Source organism: Octodon degus, unplaced genomic scaffold (genome assembly GCF_000260255.1).
Source record: "Octodon degus isolate 3935 unplaced genomic scaffold, OctDeg1.0 scaffold00094, whole genome shotgun sequence".
NCBI lineage: Eukaryota > Metazoa > Chordata > Mammalia > Rodentia > Octodontidae > Octodon > Octodon degus.
This window is the reverse complement of record NW_004524670.1, coordinates 10,229,994-10,250,654: the sequence shown is the minus strand read 5'-3', so window position 1 is coordinate 10,250,654 and position 20,661 is coordinate 10,229,994. Positions and strand designations below refer to the sequence as shown.

At 40.3% G+C, this 20,661-nt stretch overlaps 1 protein-coding gene across 1 annotated transcript in view; it reads left to right on the top strand.

Moving 5' to 3' along the window:
- Svep1 (sushi, von Willebrand factor type A, EGF and pentraxin domain containing 1) overlaps positions 1 to 20,661 on the top strand; it is a 217,470-nt gene that overhangs the window by 185,066 nt on the left and 11,743 nt on the right. The window contains exons 40-45 of the mRNA XM_004638106.2: positions 2,130 to 2,285; positions 8,044 to 8,107; positions 10,410 to 10,583; positions 12,605 to 12,781; positions 15,798 to 15,968; positions 19,148 to 19,243. Coding sequence (XP_004638163.1) covers positions 2,130 to 2,285; positions 8,044 to 8,107; positions 10,410 to 10,583; positions 12,605 to 12,781; positions 15,798 to 15,968; positions 19,148 to 19,243 — 838 coding nt within the window. The remainder of the gene's footprint in view (positions 1 to 2,129; positions 2,286 to 8,043; positions 8,108 to 10,409; positions 10,584 to 12,604; positions 12,782 to 15,797; positions 15,969 to 19,147; positions 19,244 to 20,661) is intronic.

Genomic DNA, 20,661 nt, shown 5'->3' with positions numbered 1-20,661 from the left:
AGTCAGAAGTACAAGTCTTGCTGGACCTGGTGGCATGCACCTATAATCCCAGAACTCAAGAGGCTGAGGCAGGAGGATCATTGTGAGTTTGAGACTAGCCGGGGATAGGAAGTGAGTTTAAGGCGCACCTGAACTAGATAGCAAGACATTATCTTAAGAAACAAAAAAAAAAAAAAAAAATGTTAAAAAAATGTTCAAGTTTCTGGAGAAAGGAATGAATGATAAATTGTTTTGATCTCATTAAGTAACCATATGGGGAAACACTGATTTCAAATGTGTGAAAAAATAGTAAAACAAAAGAAAATAATAATATGTAACTTTAAAAAATTACTGGTAATGCTCAGAAATATTTATGAAAAATTGAGTGCATTGCAGCATTACTTATACTATTGAAAGATTAAACACAACTTGCACACATTAGGCTAATTGTGGTATAGACATATCGATAAAAAATTACTTCTATGTAGGTTAATGAGTTTAGCTAAAAGTCTTCCTTAAACTGTTGGCCAACTCACACTATTTCCTCAAAGGAAACTGCTAATCTGAAGATCTAGTAGAAAAGCAAACTCACTTTCTGCCACCATCCTCTCACAACCCTTCTCTGACACCAGATATGTGAGAGTTTCACACACACATGCAAGAAATCAGTTCTGCAGCAGACACCCCCAGGCACCCTCTAATTCATCACAATTCTGACATAGTCTATTTTGACTTTGGGCTGTGTCCCACAAGTTGAGGACTCAGTGCTCAAGACTGCGTGCACTTCAGCTGTCGGTAGCAAGTCCCAGCCTCTAGCGCTTCTGACATTCCAACTACCACTTGGGGCTCCTGTGACACCTCCTTGAGTTCCATTAATTGGCAAGAGTTGTTTGCTTACATTACTGCTTTATCACACGCACACACACACACCAAAAAACATGAACAAATGGACAGCTGGAGAGACCTGTGGGGCTGAAAGGGCCTGGTGGGCACACAGCGCCCTCCCAGCGTGTGAAGGAGCCCTGTTCACTTTCCTGAGATCCCCCACGTGTCCAGCTGCCTAGAAACTTCTGAATCCTGCCCCCGTTTGGTCTTTCATGGAGATTTTATTGCATAGGTGTGATTAAACCATGGACAGCTGTGGAAAAATGTGATCAGACCAAAGGGTCTGATCTAATATTAGCACACTAGAAAAACTCGGCAGGGCTTGTCTGTTCAGATCCATCTCTGCCTCTTTCTGTAACATTTCTTCCTCATGATGTAAGCCAGGACCCCTTCTGATATAGGGGCCTTCTGATCTCCTATCACATAGGTGGGCCAGAGAAACGCCTGTATGGATAGCTTCAAGACAGAAAGGCAGAGAAAGCTTACAGTTTATAACTCAGTTTATGAAGGGAAACTCTGGTCTCTATGGCCTTTCTGGGAGATGAAGCCAAGAATGGTAGACAAAACCCAAAACCTGCATACCATACGCACACACACACGTATGAAACCCCGTAATACAATATCACAGTTAGCAACAGAATAACAATCTTCCAAGACAAATATCTGTGGGTGCCTCACATCACCCAACTAGAAGGCTGAAAATGTTAAGCTGGTGGTTGAAAAGGAAGTATATATAAAAATTTTGTTTACTATTGACCCCTTGAAGGATAAATGATAGAACCATTCATGTTAAAATGGAGAGAAGAAAGTCATCTTTTATAATTTTCAGTACACTGCCTAAAGCTGCAATTTTTCATAAATTTTAATGTGGAATCATAGCAAATATAAAATATGTTGATAAAGTCATAGACTAATTATATCAATATTTAGTCTTCACATATTACACTAGGAACCTACTGTATGGTAGGTTTCTTTAATTTTGGAGTGAAGTCTACTAATTAAAAAAAGTTATTTTCTCTGTTTTTAAAAAAGTCTACAAATGTTTAAGTCTGACTCTGAATGCTAACAAAAAGTTAGTGCTGCAGATAATTACCAGAAGCCAAACAGAACTCTAGGTCCTTTTGATTATCACTTTGAGAATTATTTTACTATTTACCAATATTTACAAACTTCTTCATTTATGTGTATGAATTCCTAAATGCAACTTGTAACTTCTTCATTTATGTGTATGAATTCCTAAATGCAACTTGTTGTTTGTTACTTAGCTTGATGGTACCTGGGATCCACCGTTTTCCGATGAATCCTGCAGCCCAGTTTCTTGCCGGCAACCTGAAAGTCCAAAACACGGCTTTGTGGTTGGCAATAGGTACAGCTTCAGAAGCACAATTATTTATCAGTGTGAACCTGGCTATGAATTAGAGGTAAGCAAACAATTTGTTCAACTGGAATGAATTTATTTTCCAAAACATTGGGGAATATTTTTGGTATTGACACAACTTTATGAATGCTGATCCTAATACACACCGCTGTACTGTACTGCCTTAGAGATTAACATCAAGAATGTACTGTTTCCTCAACTGACCATGTAAACTTGTCTTGACTTGTTGGCAATCATCCTTTGCAAAAAGGAAAGCCACCTATCACTATGGTGAGGTGACATTAAGGTCTTAGGTATGCAAAGCCTGGGCTTCCTCAAACATAGGCTTTGGTAATGTCTCGCGGTTGGGATGCTTTGTTCCCACAGGCCGGATGTGGCCTCAAAATCATCCTCAAGACTGGGCGTAGTGGTACACACCTGTAATCCCAGCACTTGGGAGGCTGTAAACAGGAGGATCACTAAGAGTCCAGTCTACGCAGTGAGACCTTGTACACCCTGTCCTAAAAATACAAAAAAAAAAAAAAAATCATCCTCAATGCAATGCTAACAAATATCAACTTTATTCTTTTGTTTGTTTGTTTGCTTGCTTGCTGTTTTTGTATGTCGTGAGTCTGACTCAGGTCCTTATACTTGCCAGGCAGGTGCTGTGCTTCTGAGCTATATTGCTGACCCTCAATTTTACTTTTTTTTTTTTTTTTTTGCAGGACCAGGGATTGAACTCAGGCCCTTGCACTTGCCAGGGAAGTGCTTATTCTACTAAGCCATCTCCCTGGCCCTTCAACTTTATTCTTAATATTTCCTTGCTTGTAATATTAAAACCCCATCAACAGCACCTACATCTCCCTATTGGCATCAGTGGGAGGCTGTTAATATTTTAGAAAGCATTGTTGTATTACCAAACATGAAGCTTAGGAGACCTGTGAGAAACTGCGTTAGCTTCTCATCTGGTTTTTCAGGAAACTCCTCTTTCCTCTCTTTATTTGTACAGTGATATTTAAATACAGGTTTTGCAGAATATTCACTGCCAGGGATCTGTTAAGTTTGTGCAGCTTGCTCCATTACTTTCTGACCTGGCACATAAGATATCATAAAATAGGTGCATGAAAGCAGGAGTGAGGCTTCTATGGATCTTGTTTTATTTCATCAGAATGTTAAGAAAGAGAAACATAAAAAGGATGACAATGAAATTGTTGATAGCAATTGGAGAATTTTCCCAGCTTTGAGTCCTATTTGTCCTTTTTATAAGAGTATGAATTTTGTAACTAATTAAATAGAGCAGTGCAAGCATCTGGAGAAAATATACAGCAAAATGATTAAATTTGAAGTAGTGGATAATGTCAATCAAGTGCTAACTACAGAATTTTTTATTATTATTACATGTATTTGGTACAGGGTCTGCAGGGTCTACAGTGTCTCACTACATACATCAGGCTCGTAGTGATTCTCCTGTGTTCAGCCTCCCAAGCCCTGGAATCATAGGCACGTGCCAAGACACCCAGTCTCAGCTGTCGCCTCAGCGCACCCTGGGGATGGGGCTGGCACAACATGCCAGGGGTCAAACCCCAGCTGCTCTGCCTAAGCAGGCGCTTTAGTCCGCTGAGCTATCCTGCCAGCCCTAACTATAGAATTGAAAGAGGTACAATATCAATTCTTCTCACTTCAAGCTATCACTTGACAAACTTTTATAAAATACTGAAGCCCAGTTACTTGGAGAAATAACTTATTCCAGGTCACAGGTGAGAAATGTAAAAGAATGCCTAAAAACTCTTATCACATGAGATACTGGAAACCCACCAAACACTTCGTGTCAGAAGGACCCCGAAGCCAACTGCATGAAGTTCACCAAAACTAAGACCATTTCAGTGGCAATAAAGATAATAACTTCAATGGACTGAGATTCCTCAGATTCTTCATGAATGATATTAGAATCATAATGGTATTGAAAAAACAAGTAACTACTGGTGGATGTTTGTAACATTCATTTTTAAAGGGTTCGGTTGAAGGGGAAAGAGTCTCTTTCTAATGTTAAGTAAAGATAAGAATTGCCAGATTGTAGATGTATCTTTATAAAAGTATTCTACTGATTAAATTAATGAATTTAAATATCAGAATTAACACATTTAAGTTATGATCACCATGGTTGCTTGATATAATTGAAAGGAAAAAACTAAATAAAAACAGACATTACATACCTCTGAATAAAGAAAATCACAGCTCTATGAAAATGAACTGCCCTACTTGCTATAGAAAAATCAAGTTTGAATTCTGTCTAGTTTCTAAGTCCAATATACAGTATCTGAGACACCATAGGAAGGAAAGCAGAAAATCCCATCTGTGAATCTAGGTGCAGTGCTATGCACCTATAATCCCAGCACACAGGACAGTGAAAGAGGAGGACTGTGGAGTTCAAGGCCACCCTAAGCTACATGACCGCAAGGCCTGCCTGGACTACATGACAAGGCTGTATCTCAAAAAAACAAGAATAACAACAATATCCTGTCTGTGGGAACATCTACAGAACAAGTGATCCTGTTTTCCAGTCTGAAGTAAATTGACAGAGTTCTAGGGAGGAAATGAAGATGGAACTATAATAGGTTTAGAGATACTGAGACACCATTTTGGGATTCTCTGAAGAAACAGTACCAATAGGAGGGAGGGAGAGAGACAGAGAAAGACAGAGAGAGACAGAGACAGAGAAGATTGTGAAGAACTGACTCACAGAAGCATGGAAGTAAAACCCCATGCCCTGCCATCTGCAGGCTGCAGACCCAGGAAGGGTAGTGGCACTATTCAATCGAAGTCTGAAGCTTAAGCACCAGGGGATTCAATGATACATATCCTAGTCTGAGTTCGGAAAATTGAATTGAGCTACCACCTCAAGCAGTGTGCAATAGAAGGAGATGATGTCCTTGTACCCTTTGTTTCATTAACTCCTTCAGTGGATTGGACAATCCCCGACACAGTGGGGAAGGTAAACCACTTTATTGAGTCCATAGATTCAAATGCTCATGTCACTGTGAGATGCTTCCAGAAACTATGTTTAATCTGGATAACTTATGGCCCATAAAATTAACCATAATAAACATGCAAAGTAATCTTTATGTATGGACATTATTCTGATCTGATTCAAATTAACTGTAAAAAATAAATAAGAATAATATCTATGCAAGGATTGGAAATTTAAATACTGAATATATTTATTGATAGATTGTTGCTTTTTAAGTGTAATGTTACTGTGATTTTAATTTTTATTAATTTTTTATTTTCTTTTATTTATTTTTGTATTTTAGGGAAGGGTCTACAGGGTGTACAGGGTCTCACTACTAGATCGGACTTGTAGTGATCCACCCATTTACAGCCTCCCAAGAGCTGGGATTACAGGCACATGCCACCATGCCCAGTCTCAATTGCCTTCTCAGCTTGCCCTAGGGGCAGGACCAGCACTGCAGGCCTGGGGATCAAACCTCTGGCCCCTGCACCTGCTTATAGGCACTTTAATCCACTGAGATATTTTACCAGCCCGTGGTAATAATTTTTAAAAGCCCTTGTCCACTAGAGATCAATGCTAAAAACAATATTGCCAAATGATTTGATGTCATCTGAGATCTGACGTCATCAGGGAATTGCCTTAAAAGAATGTAGTAGGTTAGTAGGAAGGGGGAAGGACTTAGAGTAAACAAGATATGTTTGAGCTCATTTTTTAAGCGAAGTGATATCTACATATGAGTTCCCGATACTCTTATTTCTGCTGTTCTTTTTTTCGTATATTTTAATTTTCCCACACGACTATATTACTTTCTTTTCTTTTCTTTTCTTTTCTTTTCTTTTCTTTTCTTTTCTTTCTTTCTTTCTTTCTTTCTTTCTTTCTTTCTTTCTTTCCTTCTTTATCTTTTGAGACAGGATCTTGCTATTCAGTTCAGGCTGAACTTAAGCTCACTTTGTAGGCCAGAACTTGCAGTAATCCTCCTGCCTCTGCCTCCCAAGTGCTGGCCTTATAGGCATGCAGCACCACAGCCAGCTCATTTCACTGAGGCACAGCTCCAGGAGAGTCTCTGCTCTGCGGGCAGATCATGCTTGATAACTGAGCTCCCCCTGCCGAGGCTGTTCCCAGTGTTTGCTGCGGAGATGCAACCCCCGTGGGGGCTGTGAGGACCAAAGCTGAGAGGCAGGGCTCGTTCTACATTGCACCGGACTTGGGGTAGGGAGTGGCTGCCATCACCCCGAGGATATGATTGTTATCAAAATCAAGCAAAGCAATTAGGACAACTATTGCAAGTTCTTCTACTCTGCAAACAAATTTTGCTTTCTGTGTTCAAAGAATACTTTTGTGGGGGAGTTAAATCTCAAACATTTTAGAAAAAATTACTAAATCCTGCTGAAGAAGAAATCAAAATAAAGAACTCAAAAATGATTTTCTCATATTATAAAATCGCTGCCACTAACCATAAAGTGGTTGCTATGATTTGAAAGCTGAATAAAAGAATTTAAGGTAATTGTTGGAAACGAAGATATATTAAGTTTAAAAAAAAAAAGTGTAATTTTAACCTGGAACTAAAACTCCATCTTAATGAAAAACCAGATAAGTAAAGGGAAAGAGAGGGAAAAAATGAAGGAGAAAAGGGCTGGTAGTATAGCTCAGCGGACTAAGTGCTATAAGCACAAGGGCCAGGGTTCGATCCCTGGCACTGCATGCCACGCTAGTGCCAGCCCTGCCCCCAAGTGGGGCGGTTAGCCCACGATGGAGTCTGGGTGCGGTGGCACATGCCTGTAATGCCAGCACTAGGAAGGCAGAAGTCAGGAGGATCGCTATGAGTCTGAGCTGTATAGTGGGACCCTGCACACACACACACAAAAAAAAAAAAAAAAAAAATACTTAAAGATAAAACTTAAGGGCTCAATCTATAGCTCAGCGGCATAAGCACCTGCCTGGCAAGCACAAGGTACACATACATATATACATACATTCATACATACATACATACACATTAAAGAAGGAAAGCTGTTTTTCAAAAGGCAGGCAAATAAATTTTAGAAAGACTTTACCAAAAATATTTGTAATTTTAAATGCATGGATCCTTAATAAGACAAGTTTATGTTTAATAGGTATGCTGTTGAAAAAAATCTGTCCTTATATTCTTTGATGTGCCTCTCAAGTATTGCAAGATAAAAACAATTACAAATATTTTTTATGATACATTAAGAAAATATAGCTCTTGGGCTTTTCTCTTCTGTCCTTTGTCAGCATTTGCTAAAGATTGTACTTGGTTGTCATTTAAAATAGAAGATAATGCAAAATCTGAACCTTCATTGCAGTAGTTTTCCAAGGATGAATTTTCTCAAAGATGAATTTTAAAGTAATTTGTTTGGGATGTTTTGTTTGTTTGTATATTTAGTATAGGGTCTACAGGGTCTCACTACACAGATCGAATTGTAGTTATCCTCCTGTTTTCAGCCTTCCAAGCACTGGGATTACAGGCGTGCGCCACCACGTCCAGTCTCAGTCACAGTCTCAGCGCACCCTGGGGGCAGGGCCGGCACGGCATGGGTGCCTGGGATTGAACACTGGTACCTGTGTCTTGCCTAAGCAGGCACTTTAGTCCACTGAGTTATCTGGCCGGCCCGGAAGTAATTTGATAAAAATGTTTTTCAAAGTCTAACTCTGCTCCTTATCCTATATTCATTTATTTATTTAGCACTTAATGCTGAAGTACTCAAGTCTGTAGCTGAGAAGACTTTGCCTTCTCTATGTTTCTATTATATAACTATGGTCTTATCAACAACCTTTCTCCTTTGATTCACAGGGGAACAGGGAGTGTGTCTGTCAGGCAGATGGAAGGTGGAGCGGAGGGGTAGCGACATGCAAAGGTAAGTTAAGTAACAGTGATCAGGACAGTGATTCTGGGGACACAAAATAACAGTGTCATTGCATTTTATTTACATATCAGTTTTGCAGTTCTTTACTTAAAAAATTATTTTATCCATGCACAAATTCTAGCCTTTTTTGTTAATTTTCTCTATGCTGGGGCTGGAGGCCCTGAGGCTGCATGCCTACTTAGGAAAGCACTCTACCACTGAGCTACAACTCCCAGTCCTGGATTTTTGTTTGTTTGTTTTTAATTACAAAACCAACTCAAGAAACTGTATGACAAGGTTGGATAAGCTTTTGTTCAAGAACACCAAACCAATAAAAGGACCAAACACTGCAGTGAGATTAATGATTAATGGGAATACTGCCCAGATTCCTCACTCTGGGATGGCAAACATTTTGTTTAGAAACCAGATAATCATTGTGGTTATTTACATGTTTGTGGGATTTCTCCCCAAATAAGTACAAATTAAAAGGCCTAGGGCTGTTTTCTTCATGGCAGTATCAGAAAATTCTGACATCTTAAGTGCTGATGGAAAATCTATTAAATAAAAACATAATCCTGTTTATATGGAAAGGTGTATATTTCTAAGGGCTGAGAATCAAACACAGGCCCTCACAGTCACTAGACAAACACTCTGCCACTTATATGTAGCTTATTATTTCCCATGATTTATCTTTTTATCTATTTCTTTTTGGCTGGTTCAGCCCACCCTATAGGCAGGGCTGGCACAGCCTGTGGTGCCAGGGATAGAACACCGGTCCCCTGACTGCCTAAGCTTGCCTAAGCAGGCACTTTAGACTGCTGAGCTATTTCGCTGGCCCTTTTAATTTTTTTTTCTAAATTATTACAGTCATGTAAGATAATTTCCGGAAACTAGAGAGCAGAAGTAGACATTCTAATAAGATCCCTAGATAGTGATCTTGCAACATTGCAGATTATGAAGCATCACATTAGGCCTTTAAATTTTAGCTTTAAGCAGAGTGGAATATCCTAGGGAGTTCTGAAAAGTCCCAACGCCCAGGCTGAACCTTGTGCCAGTTAAATCTCTAAAGGTAGAAACCTGCATATGTATCTTTGTAGAGTTCTCCAGGGAACGATGAAGTACAGCTAAGATTAAGGTCCATCGTCTCAGTGCATGCAAAAATCAATAGGCTGAAAGAAATTCAAAGAGATCAGCGAGCATCTGATCCAAAGGCCCTCCGTTCTGAGTGGGCATTATAATCAGTTGGGGAGTGTTTAATAAAACACCAGAGCCAGGCCACAACATGGAGATTCTGATTACTTCAGTCCAGTACAGGATCCTGGGTACAAAAGCTTTGCAGAGACTAATTTCAGCTAAAACTGAGGACCATTCATCTAACCCACTTTCTCTGTCTTCACAAATTTTATCAAATTCAAACTCAAATCCACTTTTTAAGATTCTAGACAGGGCAGTCCTGCGTTCCTCCAAGCACATTCCTGGTAATAACATTTCTCATTGACATAAAACCATTTGTCATATTACATTGCAGTCTTCTCAGGATATGAAGTTTACAATGCCCTGAAAAGCCATGGAGAGTGTCTTTCACTCTGTCTTCCCCTGAGCTCGCAGTTCTCTGTTCCTGGTACTTTCTATTATATTTGACTTTCTAGTCTGATTATCATTCCAGTCTCCTTGGAAGCAGCATGACCTTGACTAGATTATTTAACATCACTGAGACTCACTTTTCTGCTATTCACTGGGACAGCCTCAGAGCTACCTAAGTAAGACTGCCAGATTTAGGAGGAAAAAGTACAGGACATTCATTTCAATTTATTTCAGATAAAAACTAATTTTAAAAAATCAATATGTATTTGAAATATATGAAAGCGTATTTATCTGATAAATAACTTTAACTGGATAGCCTATATTTCTATCTGTACTTCCAACCAAGAATTATAAAAAAACGTTTTTGGTATTGAATGGGGAGTTTTTGACCATGGTTGCAGTTTACATGTGAAGTCCTGTATTTCAGCCACCTACCCATCCATACCACCCACTATCCTTAGCATTATTAAGCATTATTAACAATAATATATAGACCTCTGAAGTAAATTGGACAAAATAACAACCTTTAATTGCAAGCACATATGAGCACAACACCTACGTAGGCTATTTTTCTCCAGCAGTGAGAATCATGTCTTGCATACAAGTAGGCCACAGTATTTCATAATATTGTGTAACATTCGCTGTTCGTTATGCATTAAGTCCCTTTCACAGGAGAAGAAAGGGGGATTTGGTGACGCATTTCATAGAAAGATTTCATTCTGCCTTTTAGAGACCAGGTGCGAAGCTCCTTCTGGGTTCCTGAATGGGGCGGCTGACGTGGAAAACACCACAGCAGGACTCAGCGTCATCTACTCCTGCGACAGAGGCTACAGCCTGGAGGGGCCTCCCGTGGCACAGTGCACTGAAAACGGATCGTGGAGCCACCCAGTTCCTCTCTGCAAACGTGTGTGTTGACTTTAGGAAAAGTTTTAATCAGATTGAGCTCCATGATAAGCTTCCCGCGTACAAAGCAGAGGACACTGTTGATCAGAGATTCCCCCAGAGAAGGCAGTCGTGCCCATCAAGCCAAATTTATGGAGTGTTTCTCAAATCCACTTGTATTACCTCAAACGTTCTAGGAGTCCGTTTTTATCAGATTCTCTGGCTAATTACAAGTTCAGAGCACTAGGAAAAAATGCAAATTAACCCATTTATGCGGAAGATTGCATTTTTTGACATTTTGTGTGAAATTAATATGTTACCTAGAAAAATTCAAGGAATAAGAATTTGAAGAAAAATTTTTCTATTTTCCATCGTTATTATGATCATTGCAAAAAATGAAATGTTATACATAAATGTGTTAATGAAAATTAGCTGTGTGTAATAAATTCCATTAAGAATAAGAAAGGATAGAAAAGTAAAAAATAAAAACATGTTCAAAATGTAGTGCCAATATTAGGCCAGGGCAATAGCTCAGTGGTCTTAGCAACTGCCTGGCAAGTGCAAGGACCTGGGTTTGATCCCTGGTAGTGCATGCTGTGCCTGTCCCACACCTTGCTGACTGCTGAAACTGGGTGTGGCGGTGCACACCTGTAATCCTAGTGCTGGGGAGGCTGAAACAGGAGGCTCACTCTGAGTCAAAGCTGCATAGTGAGACTTGTACCAAATAAATAAATTAATTAATTAAAAATATTTTTAAATGTAATGCTAATTAATAAAATACTATGTTAAATAGCGATAGGCATAATCATTTGAATGACAACAGTATTGTCAAGGTAAAGCTGAGAGGGCTCAGCTTCTTAAAGTAAGTGTGTCATAATTCTGTAACTTTTGAAGCTATTTAAAATCAGAAACACTAAAATTATTTGGAATATGCAGTGGTATAGCATCACAAACTTACACTAAGCTAGTCTACCACCATAGCTTCTATGTTTCCTTCAGACCTATAAACACGAATCCATCTTTATCAGAAAGGCTTGCACGCTGTAAATTGAAGTTCTACTGTTCTGCTCAAAGCAGGCTAAGTGAGTAGTCTAAATGGCTCTAATATGAGTCTAAGGTCATATTTTACTCACACAGAAGCATCAGACCATCCTCTGATTCTCTCTTTCTACAAGATGCTAAAGAAAGAAAGTAATTTGATAAAAGAACTTACTATAGGGGGCCAGGGAGATGATAGCTCAGTAGAATAAGCGCTTGCCTGGGAAGTGCAGGGTCCTGAGTTTAATCCCCAGTACTGCAAAAAAAAGAAAGAAAGAAAGAAAGAAAGAAAGAAAGAAAGAAAGAAAGAAAGAAAGAAAGAAAGAAAGAAAGGAAAGGAAAGGAAAAGAAAAGAAAAGAAAAGAAAAGAAAAGAAAAGAAAAGAAAAGAAAAGAAAAGAAAAGAAAAGAACTTACACATTCCTAATATTCTCCAAGCCTAAGGGAATACACCCTTGATTTCTAGTATCTCTTTTGCTGCTTTCATGTTCATAAAAAGAAAATAATGGTTTAGACTATACTTTGGAACAACTATTTACTTTTCCACTTAGGATACGTAGGACCTTCACTAGCGATTGAATAACTTGCTTTCAGATCTGATTTCATCTGTATAAATCATTTCCTGTGGATTCAAAACAAGTCTGTGCTTAACTTTGTGAAGTGGAGGTTGAAACAGGAAGATCACAAGTTTAAGCACAGCCTGAGCCCTTAAGCAACTTAGCATGACCCTGTCTTGAAAAATATAAAAGAAAGTGGGGAACTGGGGATATAGCCCAGTGGGAAGGCTCTGGGTTAAATCCAGAAGGAGGGAGGGAGGGAGAGAGGGAGGGAGGGAGAGAGGGAGGAAGAGAGAGAGAGGAGAAAAGCAAACTTGACATAACTATGTTAAGACTGTCATGATCCTGGAGAAACTGTCTCCTACAGGAGTCTACTCTGCCTTTAAAGAAATGAATCAGAACACAAAAAAGGAGACATAAGAATAAACATTTTCTTTTCTTTTCAACAGCAAACCCATGTCCAGTCCCTTTTGTGATTCCTGAGAACGCTGTGCTTTCTGAAAAGGAGTTTTACGTTGGTCAGAATGTGTCTATCCGATGTAGAGAAGGCTTTCTACTCAAGGGCCAAGGGGTCATTACCTGCAGCCCTGATGAGACGTGGACACAGACCAGTGCCAGATGTGAAAGTGAGTGGAAATGTTTTCTCATGTTTGTGAGATTTTTTTTCCAATAATTAATTGTAGGTATTTAGATTTTTGCACTCTCATAGTTATCATCTTCTTCACTAGTGATATTTAAAATAATTTTAAAAGAACTTTAAATATCAAACATTTTAAGTGCATAACAAGAGCCCTTGAGTTCAATTCCCAGTACAATTAAAAAAAAAAAAATCCTTCCCAGAATTAAGCTAAAACTTACCTGAAGAGGATTCACCAAGCAGCTTTTCAAAGTGTGATCTTCTAAGAACAAGCAAGAAACTAAATTGAAAGTACACATTTTTCCCACTTTCTTAGAACCTTCAAACCATCCTATAATAGGCTACAAGTCCTCTGTGGATACAAAAGTTATTTTGAGGCTCTTAAACTTGAGCATATTTAACATCCTAGAGAGTTTTGTAAAGAGCAAATCGCTGGGGGCTCAGCCTGGGAGTTTCTGACACTCAGAGTCTGGGAGTTTTAACAAACTCCTGGGTGGCTGCTCTAAGATCCACAATTTCAGAACCACTTCACCAGCATTGTGTTGATTGATCCAGGCTATAATATTCCACTCCATGTCTGACAATTGTTCTTGCTACCTTGTGATGATTTGTGGAATATCTTCACGTGCACTTCCTACTGCCTCCTTAAACATCTCCCAGTCCAGCTTCACACCCTCTAGCTTCCTTTCACTATCCTCTCAACAGCAATCATTAAAAATGTCTATAGTGTAGCCCCATGCAAGACACTGTGCTACATAGCGTAGGACCAGTATGTTCCATCCATCATGGTGTCCATCCTAAGAACATCCTCACTCCATCTAATGAGTTTAGAACTGTGAGTGTGAAGATCTGGCTTTGAATCCTGTCCTCAAAGATTTTTAACTCTCAGTCCGGGGAGATAGCTCAGCGGCATATGCCAATCTCTGGTACCAAAAACAAACAAACAAATAAGTAAATAAATAAATGTTCTCCACTTATATTAGTTCCTTACTTTTTTTCTGAGTTTCATTTGTTAATAGTACCAATAATACCTATCCTATAGGTTTGTAATCAAAAAGAGATAAATTGTTGTCTATCCCCATCTCTAGGTGAGAGATACCCATTAGTCTAAACCCCAGAATTCTGAACTACCAGCCCTACTTTAGGATTTGAAAGTTGAATTTTCTTCCAGATAAATGAAGACTATAATTTTAGGTGAGAATTGGGTTCCAACTACTTAGGAAATCGACCATGGATGCAATGGGAAGAATTAAGTGTACCTCTTTGGCCTGCAGTCTAGCCCAGAGCTGGCAGCCTGAAGGGGAACAGGCCAAGGGACTCATTCTGCCCACACATCCCCACGCTGGCCTTGGCTTCCAGAGATTCACCATTCAGGCCACAGAGGAAAGGAGTAAGGCGGGACGTGCACTTGTTACAAATGTTCCTTCCATGCAGGCTTAATTATTCTACAGTGTTCTTGAGAGGGTCGGGGATTGCCTTGGAGAGGAGACAGTTTTGTTGTTGCTTGCTATTTTCAATCCATTGCTATCAAAATGGGAAGTCTGCCTTAAACCAAATAGTCTTCCTTCTCCTAATCAGCAACCTTCTTGTTCCTAATCACCTGCCCTTGACATTTATCTCCACCAATCAAAGAGTAAAATGTGATATGTATGATATTCACCCCGGGACAGCATGTAGAATACAGATTCCTAAGCCAAGAAGCTCAGCAATGTACACTTTTAATGAGAACCTCAAATGATTCTAGTAGAGGTGCAATGAAATCCAGGCTTTTTGATTTTCAAACTACTACAAGCTAAACTTCAGCTCACCATGAGCTCCCCAAGCTGGAGCTTCTTATCCCCTGAACCACCCAGGCTACTGGGCACCCTGTAGCCTGCCCAGTCCAAATGCCACTGATGCTGCACGTCAGCCCTTGGTGACCTGCAGCATAGATCTGTCCATGCCATGTCCCTACTGTGGTGTCCATTCCTGCACTCCGGGCAGCTTAGCTTAGACTGCAACGTGGTACTTCTTTGTCTATATTTCCCTAAGTCTCTGAGCAAAAAATCAGCATTTTCCTCATTCACTTCTTTTCAGTTTCTGAAACATAGTAGACATCTTGTCCCACTTGAAAATTTAGAAAGAGTATACAAGTTGATCATTCCTTTACCAGGTTTTAATAGTATTATGACAAGGTGATGTTTTAGAACCCAGGTTAGGAAGACTTCATCCAAAAATTAGACTTACACCAATGGAAACTGACTAGGTTCCTCACTCCAGTCCAGCGAGAATGCCTTGTGATCTGTCCCAGCATATGCTAGTTATTGCAAGCCTTCTTATAAGATCTTAAAACAAAATTCATCACACAAATTTTTGTTTAAACATGAAGCATGCATCTAACAATCCTAAACAATAGGATTTTTATTCAATTTAACAGATAGCAAAAGTAGAACACTATTTCACAGTACTACAAAGGAGGCAACTAATGAGAAACTGAATCTTAGCAGCCTTATCCACAGACTATAGGCAGTATCTATTCATTTACTCTTTTTCCAAATATCCATCAAACTTTAACTGTGCACCAGGCACTGTTCCAGGACCAGCAGAAATATTCCCAGGGGATATACGGTACTGTTATTCATGACCTGTACTCCGGAATGATAGAACAGTCCTCTTGCTTTTCCTCATCCAGCTTGATAAAAGCATCCTACATTGACAATGTCCTGCAGCCACCTCTCAGGTGACATACACGAGCTCATTTTTGATCTCCTACAATCTTTGTTCCTTGAGATTAAAGTAGCTCAGCTTCACTATTTAGACCAGAGGGCAAAAATCCTTTGATCTTGCAGATCTAGTTGTTCTAAACACGGCCAATTACTCTCCTGGTTCCCAGCTTTCTAGCCAGTAATACTTCCTTTAATGTATTTTATCTTGCTTTCTAAATTAATTCAGCTTTAGCAAGATCATGTACTCAGTCTGGATTAGTAGCACAGGCTTAATTTCTTTGTCATCTGTTCTTCCTATAGAAATCTCATGTGGCCCACCGACTCATGTAGAAAATGCAATTGCTCGAGGTATTTATTATCAATATGGGGACATGATCACCTACTCCTGTTACAGTGGGTACATGCTGGAAGGCTCCCTAAGGAGCGTTTGCCTAGAAAATGGAACATGGACATCACCCCCTATCTGCAGAGGTAAGGAAATACCTCAGGGGTTGCTTCTTAGTGAAGCTACAGGGAAATGTACACAAAAGTCCAATAAATAAGCAATCAATATGCGTCAGATTTTCACTACTTTGGTTATCCTTGGATTAAAATTTTCTTTTCACAATTATCATCTTGCTTAACTTTATTGTTTGCTTCAAAAGCCTACACATGAAACTCTTAGCTTTTATGCTTGAAATTATGCAAAAATGAAAAAGTAATCAGATATCCAAGTACATCTTTCTAAAATTTACACTTTTCTATCTAATAAAATATTATTTTTAAATTTTGAGAATTATTTTCATTCGTTTTATAAATATATACTTCCAGTCAAGAACTGTGCTGGTGAGAAAGACAATCATAACAGAGAAACTAAAACAATCAAGTTGGTCGGGGTTTGTCCACGTGGGCAACGGTCAGATTTGGGTTTGGGGTGAGAATGTGAGAGACTTTAATAAATTGTAGATGTGGTGGGATGGGGCAATTGTGGAAATCAATAGCTGGATGACACGAGCTCAAAAAAGGAAACTTGCTATAGGAGAAAAGAGCCATTAATTACTTGGGATCCAGGTAAGAACAAGAAATGACCTTACTGGGCCGCAGTGACAACTCACTGGTCTAAGTGCCTGCCTCGGCAAGTGCAAGGACCCAGGTTTGATCCCCGGTACTGCATGCTGTGCTTGCCCTGCCCCAGGCATACCAAGCCAACTGGTTGTGGTGGCACACGCCTGTAATCCCAGTGCTAAGGAGGCTGAAACAGGAGGATCACTACGAGTCTGAGCTGCATAATGAGACCCTGTACCAAATACATAAACTTTAAAAAAGGAGAAACAAATGACCTTACTGACCCCATGGGGATGGCATGTGCTGCCTGCTCTTGAGAGGGCTATGCTGAGTGGCAGCCTTCACAGAGCAGCCCAAGCTTCCTTCCTTCCTTTTCACAAGCAGCCCAAGTCCTAGATCAACACAAATGTTGTGAGCCTACTCGCTCATTTCCCCACTTATTCATTTTAAGATACTTGAATATTTTTAAATCCTCAGCAAAGAGCATTTCCCCTCTCTCCATTGAGAGCTCCCTACACCATTTTGTCCCCTCCTATCCCAAATCCTCCAAATAACTAAACTTTGCTAGCCGCACTTCCAGAACTGCCTAAGCATTTTCGCATCTCTCTTGAGCCCATCATGTTCACCTGCAAGCCTGGAACTGCGGGACTAGTTCTGCAGTGATTCCTCATGGGGGCGGGGAGGCTCTGGTCTTCACTGGTTTGATAAGCGTGAATTGAATAGCTATTCTAAGCCAAGACATCAGCCAGGCTCTGTGGGAGTTTGTCCTTCAAAGAGCTCATGTCTGCTAGAGGAAAGGGACAAATGGCACCAAAAAGTAAATAAAGATATTATGTGTTAGCATCACAGAGATGAGAGCCTGTCCCCTGTGGATAAAGCTGACCGTCCCTCATATGGGGAGTGGAAACACTTGGGAAGGCTTAGCAGGGAATGTTAAGACTGGTGTTGGGTCTTAAAGATGCTATCCAGGGAGGGAAAGGAGGGGCATTCTGAACAGAGGCAGAGGGAAGCAGAGAATGGACTTATTGATTGGTGCTCTGCATTTTTTCTTTATAAGAAGATAAGCATTTTCCATGTTTTTAAAATCAGAATATATGTGAATACATATTTTATATCTGTCTGTCTGTGTCTCTCTCTTTTCTCTAGATAGATAGATAGATAGATAGATAGATAGATAGATAGATAGATGCCAGAAAAATATATTGGGGCTTGCTGTACTTTCCTTTGTATAAAAAGGTGTTGTGTATATTTAAGATATATGATATTATAGAGAGAGATAACAAAAATGGTTACCGGTTTTGAACCCAATTAACAGTACCATGTTGGAGAGATAGCTTGGTGGTCTAAGCACCTGCCTGGCAAGTACAAGAACCCAGTACTATATGCCATGCTGGCCCAGGGACCCCAGGTGCACCGTTCTGGCCGCCAAAACCAGGTGTGGTGGTGCATGCCTGTAATCCCAGTGCTGGGGAGGCTGAGACAGGAGGATTACTATAGCTCAAGCTGCATAGTTATTAAACACTGCACAAATAAATAACAAATTAATAATATCTATCATCACACATAGTTACTTTCTCTCATAGCAGGAGCACCTCAAGATCTATTCATCTGGGCCAAAGCTAAAATATAACACAGTCTATGGTCCTCCTACTTAACATTAGATCTCTAAGCTTGTTCATCCTACCCATCTGCTACTCTATATCTTTTAACCTGCACCTTCCCAGGCTGTCCTCCTAGAGAACTATGTGGAGGGGAAGTCCAGGGAAGGGACTCTGAGCAACACTATCATTTTCCTGTCAGGGACATGAGAAGGAGGATCCAGCAAAGTGAGAGAAAATCCAAAGGGACTGGTGCCCCAGAGTGCAGAGGAGGAGATATTTTTAAAATGAAGATCAGTGACCAACCATGGCTAATGCTCAGGAAGATCCAATAGGAGAGAAACTAAAGCACAGGCACTCGGTAGCTCAGTTAGCAAGATGAGAGTGAGGCCGACTGGCGTTGCTTAAGGATGTGCGGACAGCTGAAGCCAGATGACCACAGTCTGAAGACAAGGAGGAGTCTAGTAAAATCAAGGACAAGCCACTCTTCAGAGCCTGAAGGAAAAGGGGGAAAGTAGTAATTCAGTGTCATTAGACTGTGAGACGAACTAGTTGAATTGCACATATAAATATGGGGTTATTTGGAGACAAGTGTGAAGTGAGGGAGTTCTTTAAAAGAGAGAAGATACTGAAGGGCTGGATATGGTGACTCACACCTGTAATTCCCAGTTATGGAAGGCTGAGACAGGAGGATATGTGAGAGTTTGAGGCTAGTGTGGACTCTATAGTGAGTTCAGGGTGACTGTGAAGTAGATCTCAGATATATACAATTTTTATGTATATGTTACACCTCAGTAGAGCCGGGTCAGCTGCAATGGTAATAGCTCATGTGTACTTTTCTGAGTATGCTTCTCTAGATACTGACATTTCCTTCTGAGATTTTATTCCACGTGTCTTCCTTGAAGTTGACTCAAGGACAAGTCATAAACTGTAAACGAGCAGGCTTCCTTCTGACACCCACCCTTGCAGAATTCCCCATGTTTATGACCCTTCCTGCTTCCTTTCCAGCTGTCTGTCGATTCCCGTGTCAAAATGGAGGTGTCTGCCAACGCCCCAACGCTTGCTCCTGCCCAGATGGCTGGATGGGCCGTCTCTGTGAGGAACGTAAGTCTGTCCCCTAGTCTTACTCTGGGTCCTGATAATCTGCCTAGGAACTGGCTTCACGGTCAGGAAGAATTTGTTGACTTAAATCTTGGAAGTACACCAGAGTGCACAGGACTGATCGAAAATGTTAATGGGTTGCAGAAGACCTGGAATATTAACCTTGAAAGTGCAGTTGTCCACAGCCTCCTGAGGTAATCTTCACATGCCCCCTGGCCTGCGATTACAAATCCTCTTAGGACAGAGCTCACAAGAGAGTCCTGCAGGCCTCTTCTTCCCTCAGCTCAGGCCAGCTATGTACTCTGCCAGCCACTGTTCACTCAGTATAAGTACATGGCCTTGGCTGGCATTGAACTTTGAAGGGGATGTTTGCCATCCACCACTGTGTCATTAGTACCAGTTCCTTCTAATTAAGTATGTGAGGAGTTGGGCCTGGTGACGCATGGCTGTAAATCAAATTTGTGTCCAGCCTGGGCAATTTAGCAACTTAATAAGACACTATCTCAAACTAAAAATTAAAATTAAAAAACTGGTCATGAAGCCCAGGACAAAGGTCCAGAGTTTAATTCCTAGTGCAGGGTAGGGACAAGGATGTAGCTATCATAAGTCCTTTTGCTCAGCACTGGGACAAAATACCTGACACCCGCAACTTAAAGGAGCAACTTGTTTGATCCCTAGTACCAATAAAATAAAATAAAGGAGCAAAGCTTTCTTTTAGTTTGCATTTCAGAAGTTTCAGTCCCTGCCCAGTCAGTGGCACGGTGGAAGGACCTAGGCCGCTCATGTCATGGAGAACAGAAAGCAAAGACTGAAAGGAGAAAGCAGGGAGGCAGATACGACCCTTCCAGGTCCCACCTCCAGGAGCCCCTCTCTTCTGTCCAGGCCCCACTTCCCCACACCAAGCCAACTGTGGCACCTCAATAATCCAACAGCCTCCCATAACACCCTCCTCTGGATATGAAGGAAAATCTAGATATAAATTGCAACATAAGGAAAGTGCTACTTCTGATCTGGACAGTATTTGGTAAAAGAATGCAGAATTTTGATCCCTATAAAAATATGTTGAACTCCAGCTTCTAAAGGACTATAAATAATAACTTTAAATTTTTAAATTGTACCACTTCCGTATCTTAATAGGGAAAGACAAAATTTTCAGATTTCATTGGGAGTAATACGTGTAACTCATGGTGGAATTAATGTGATGGCTATTGGTCTAGTTTTTTTTCCTGAAAGGTAGGTATTTTATGATGCTCTCAAACTTGTTAGGCATGACCTAATCTATAAAGGAAATTGTATATAGAAATAAACTTAGGCTTCTAATTACGCATTAGAGCAAGTATTCCCACAATGATTAAGAGAGAAGAAAAGTCGCATATTTCCTCCCCCTTCTCCTCAGCCTTTTTACCTGGAGATCTGAGGCT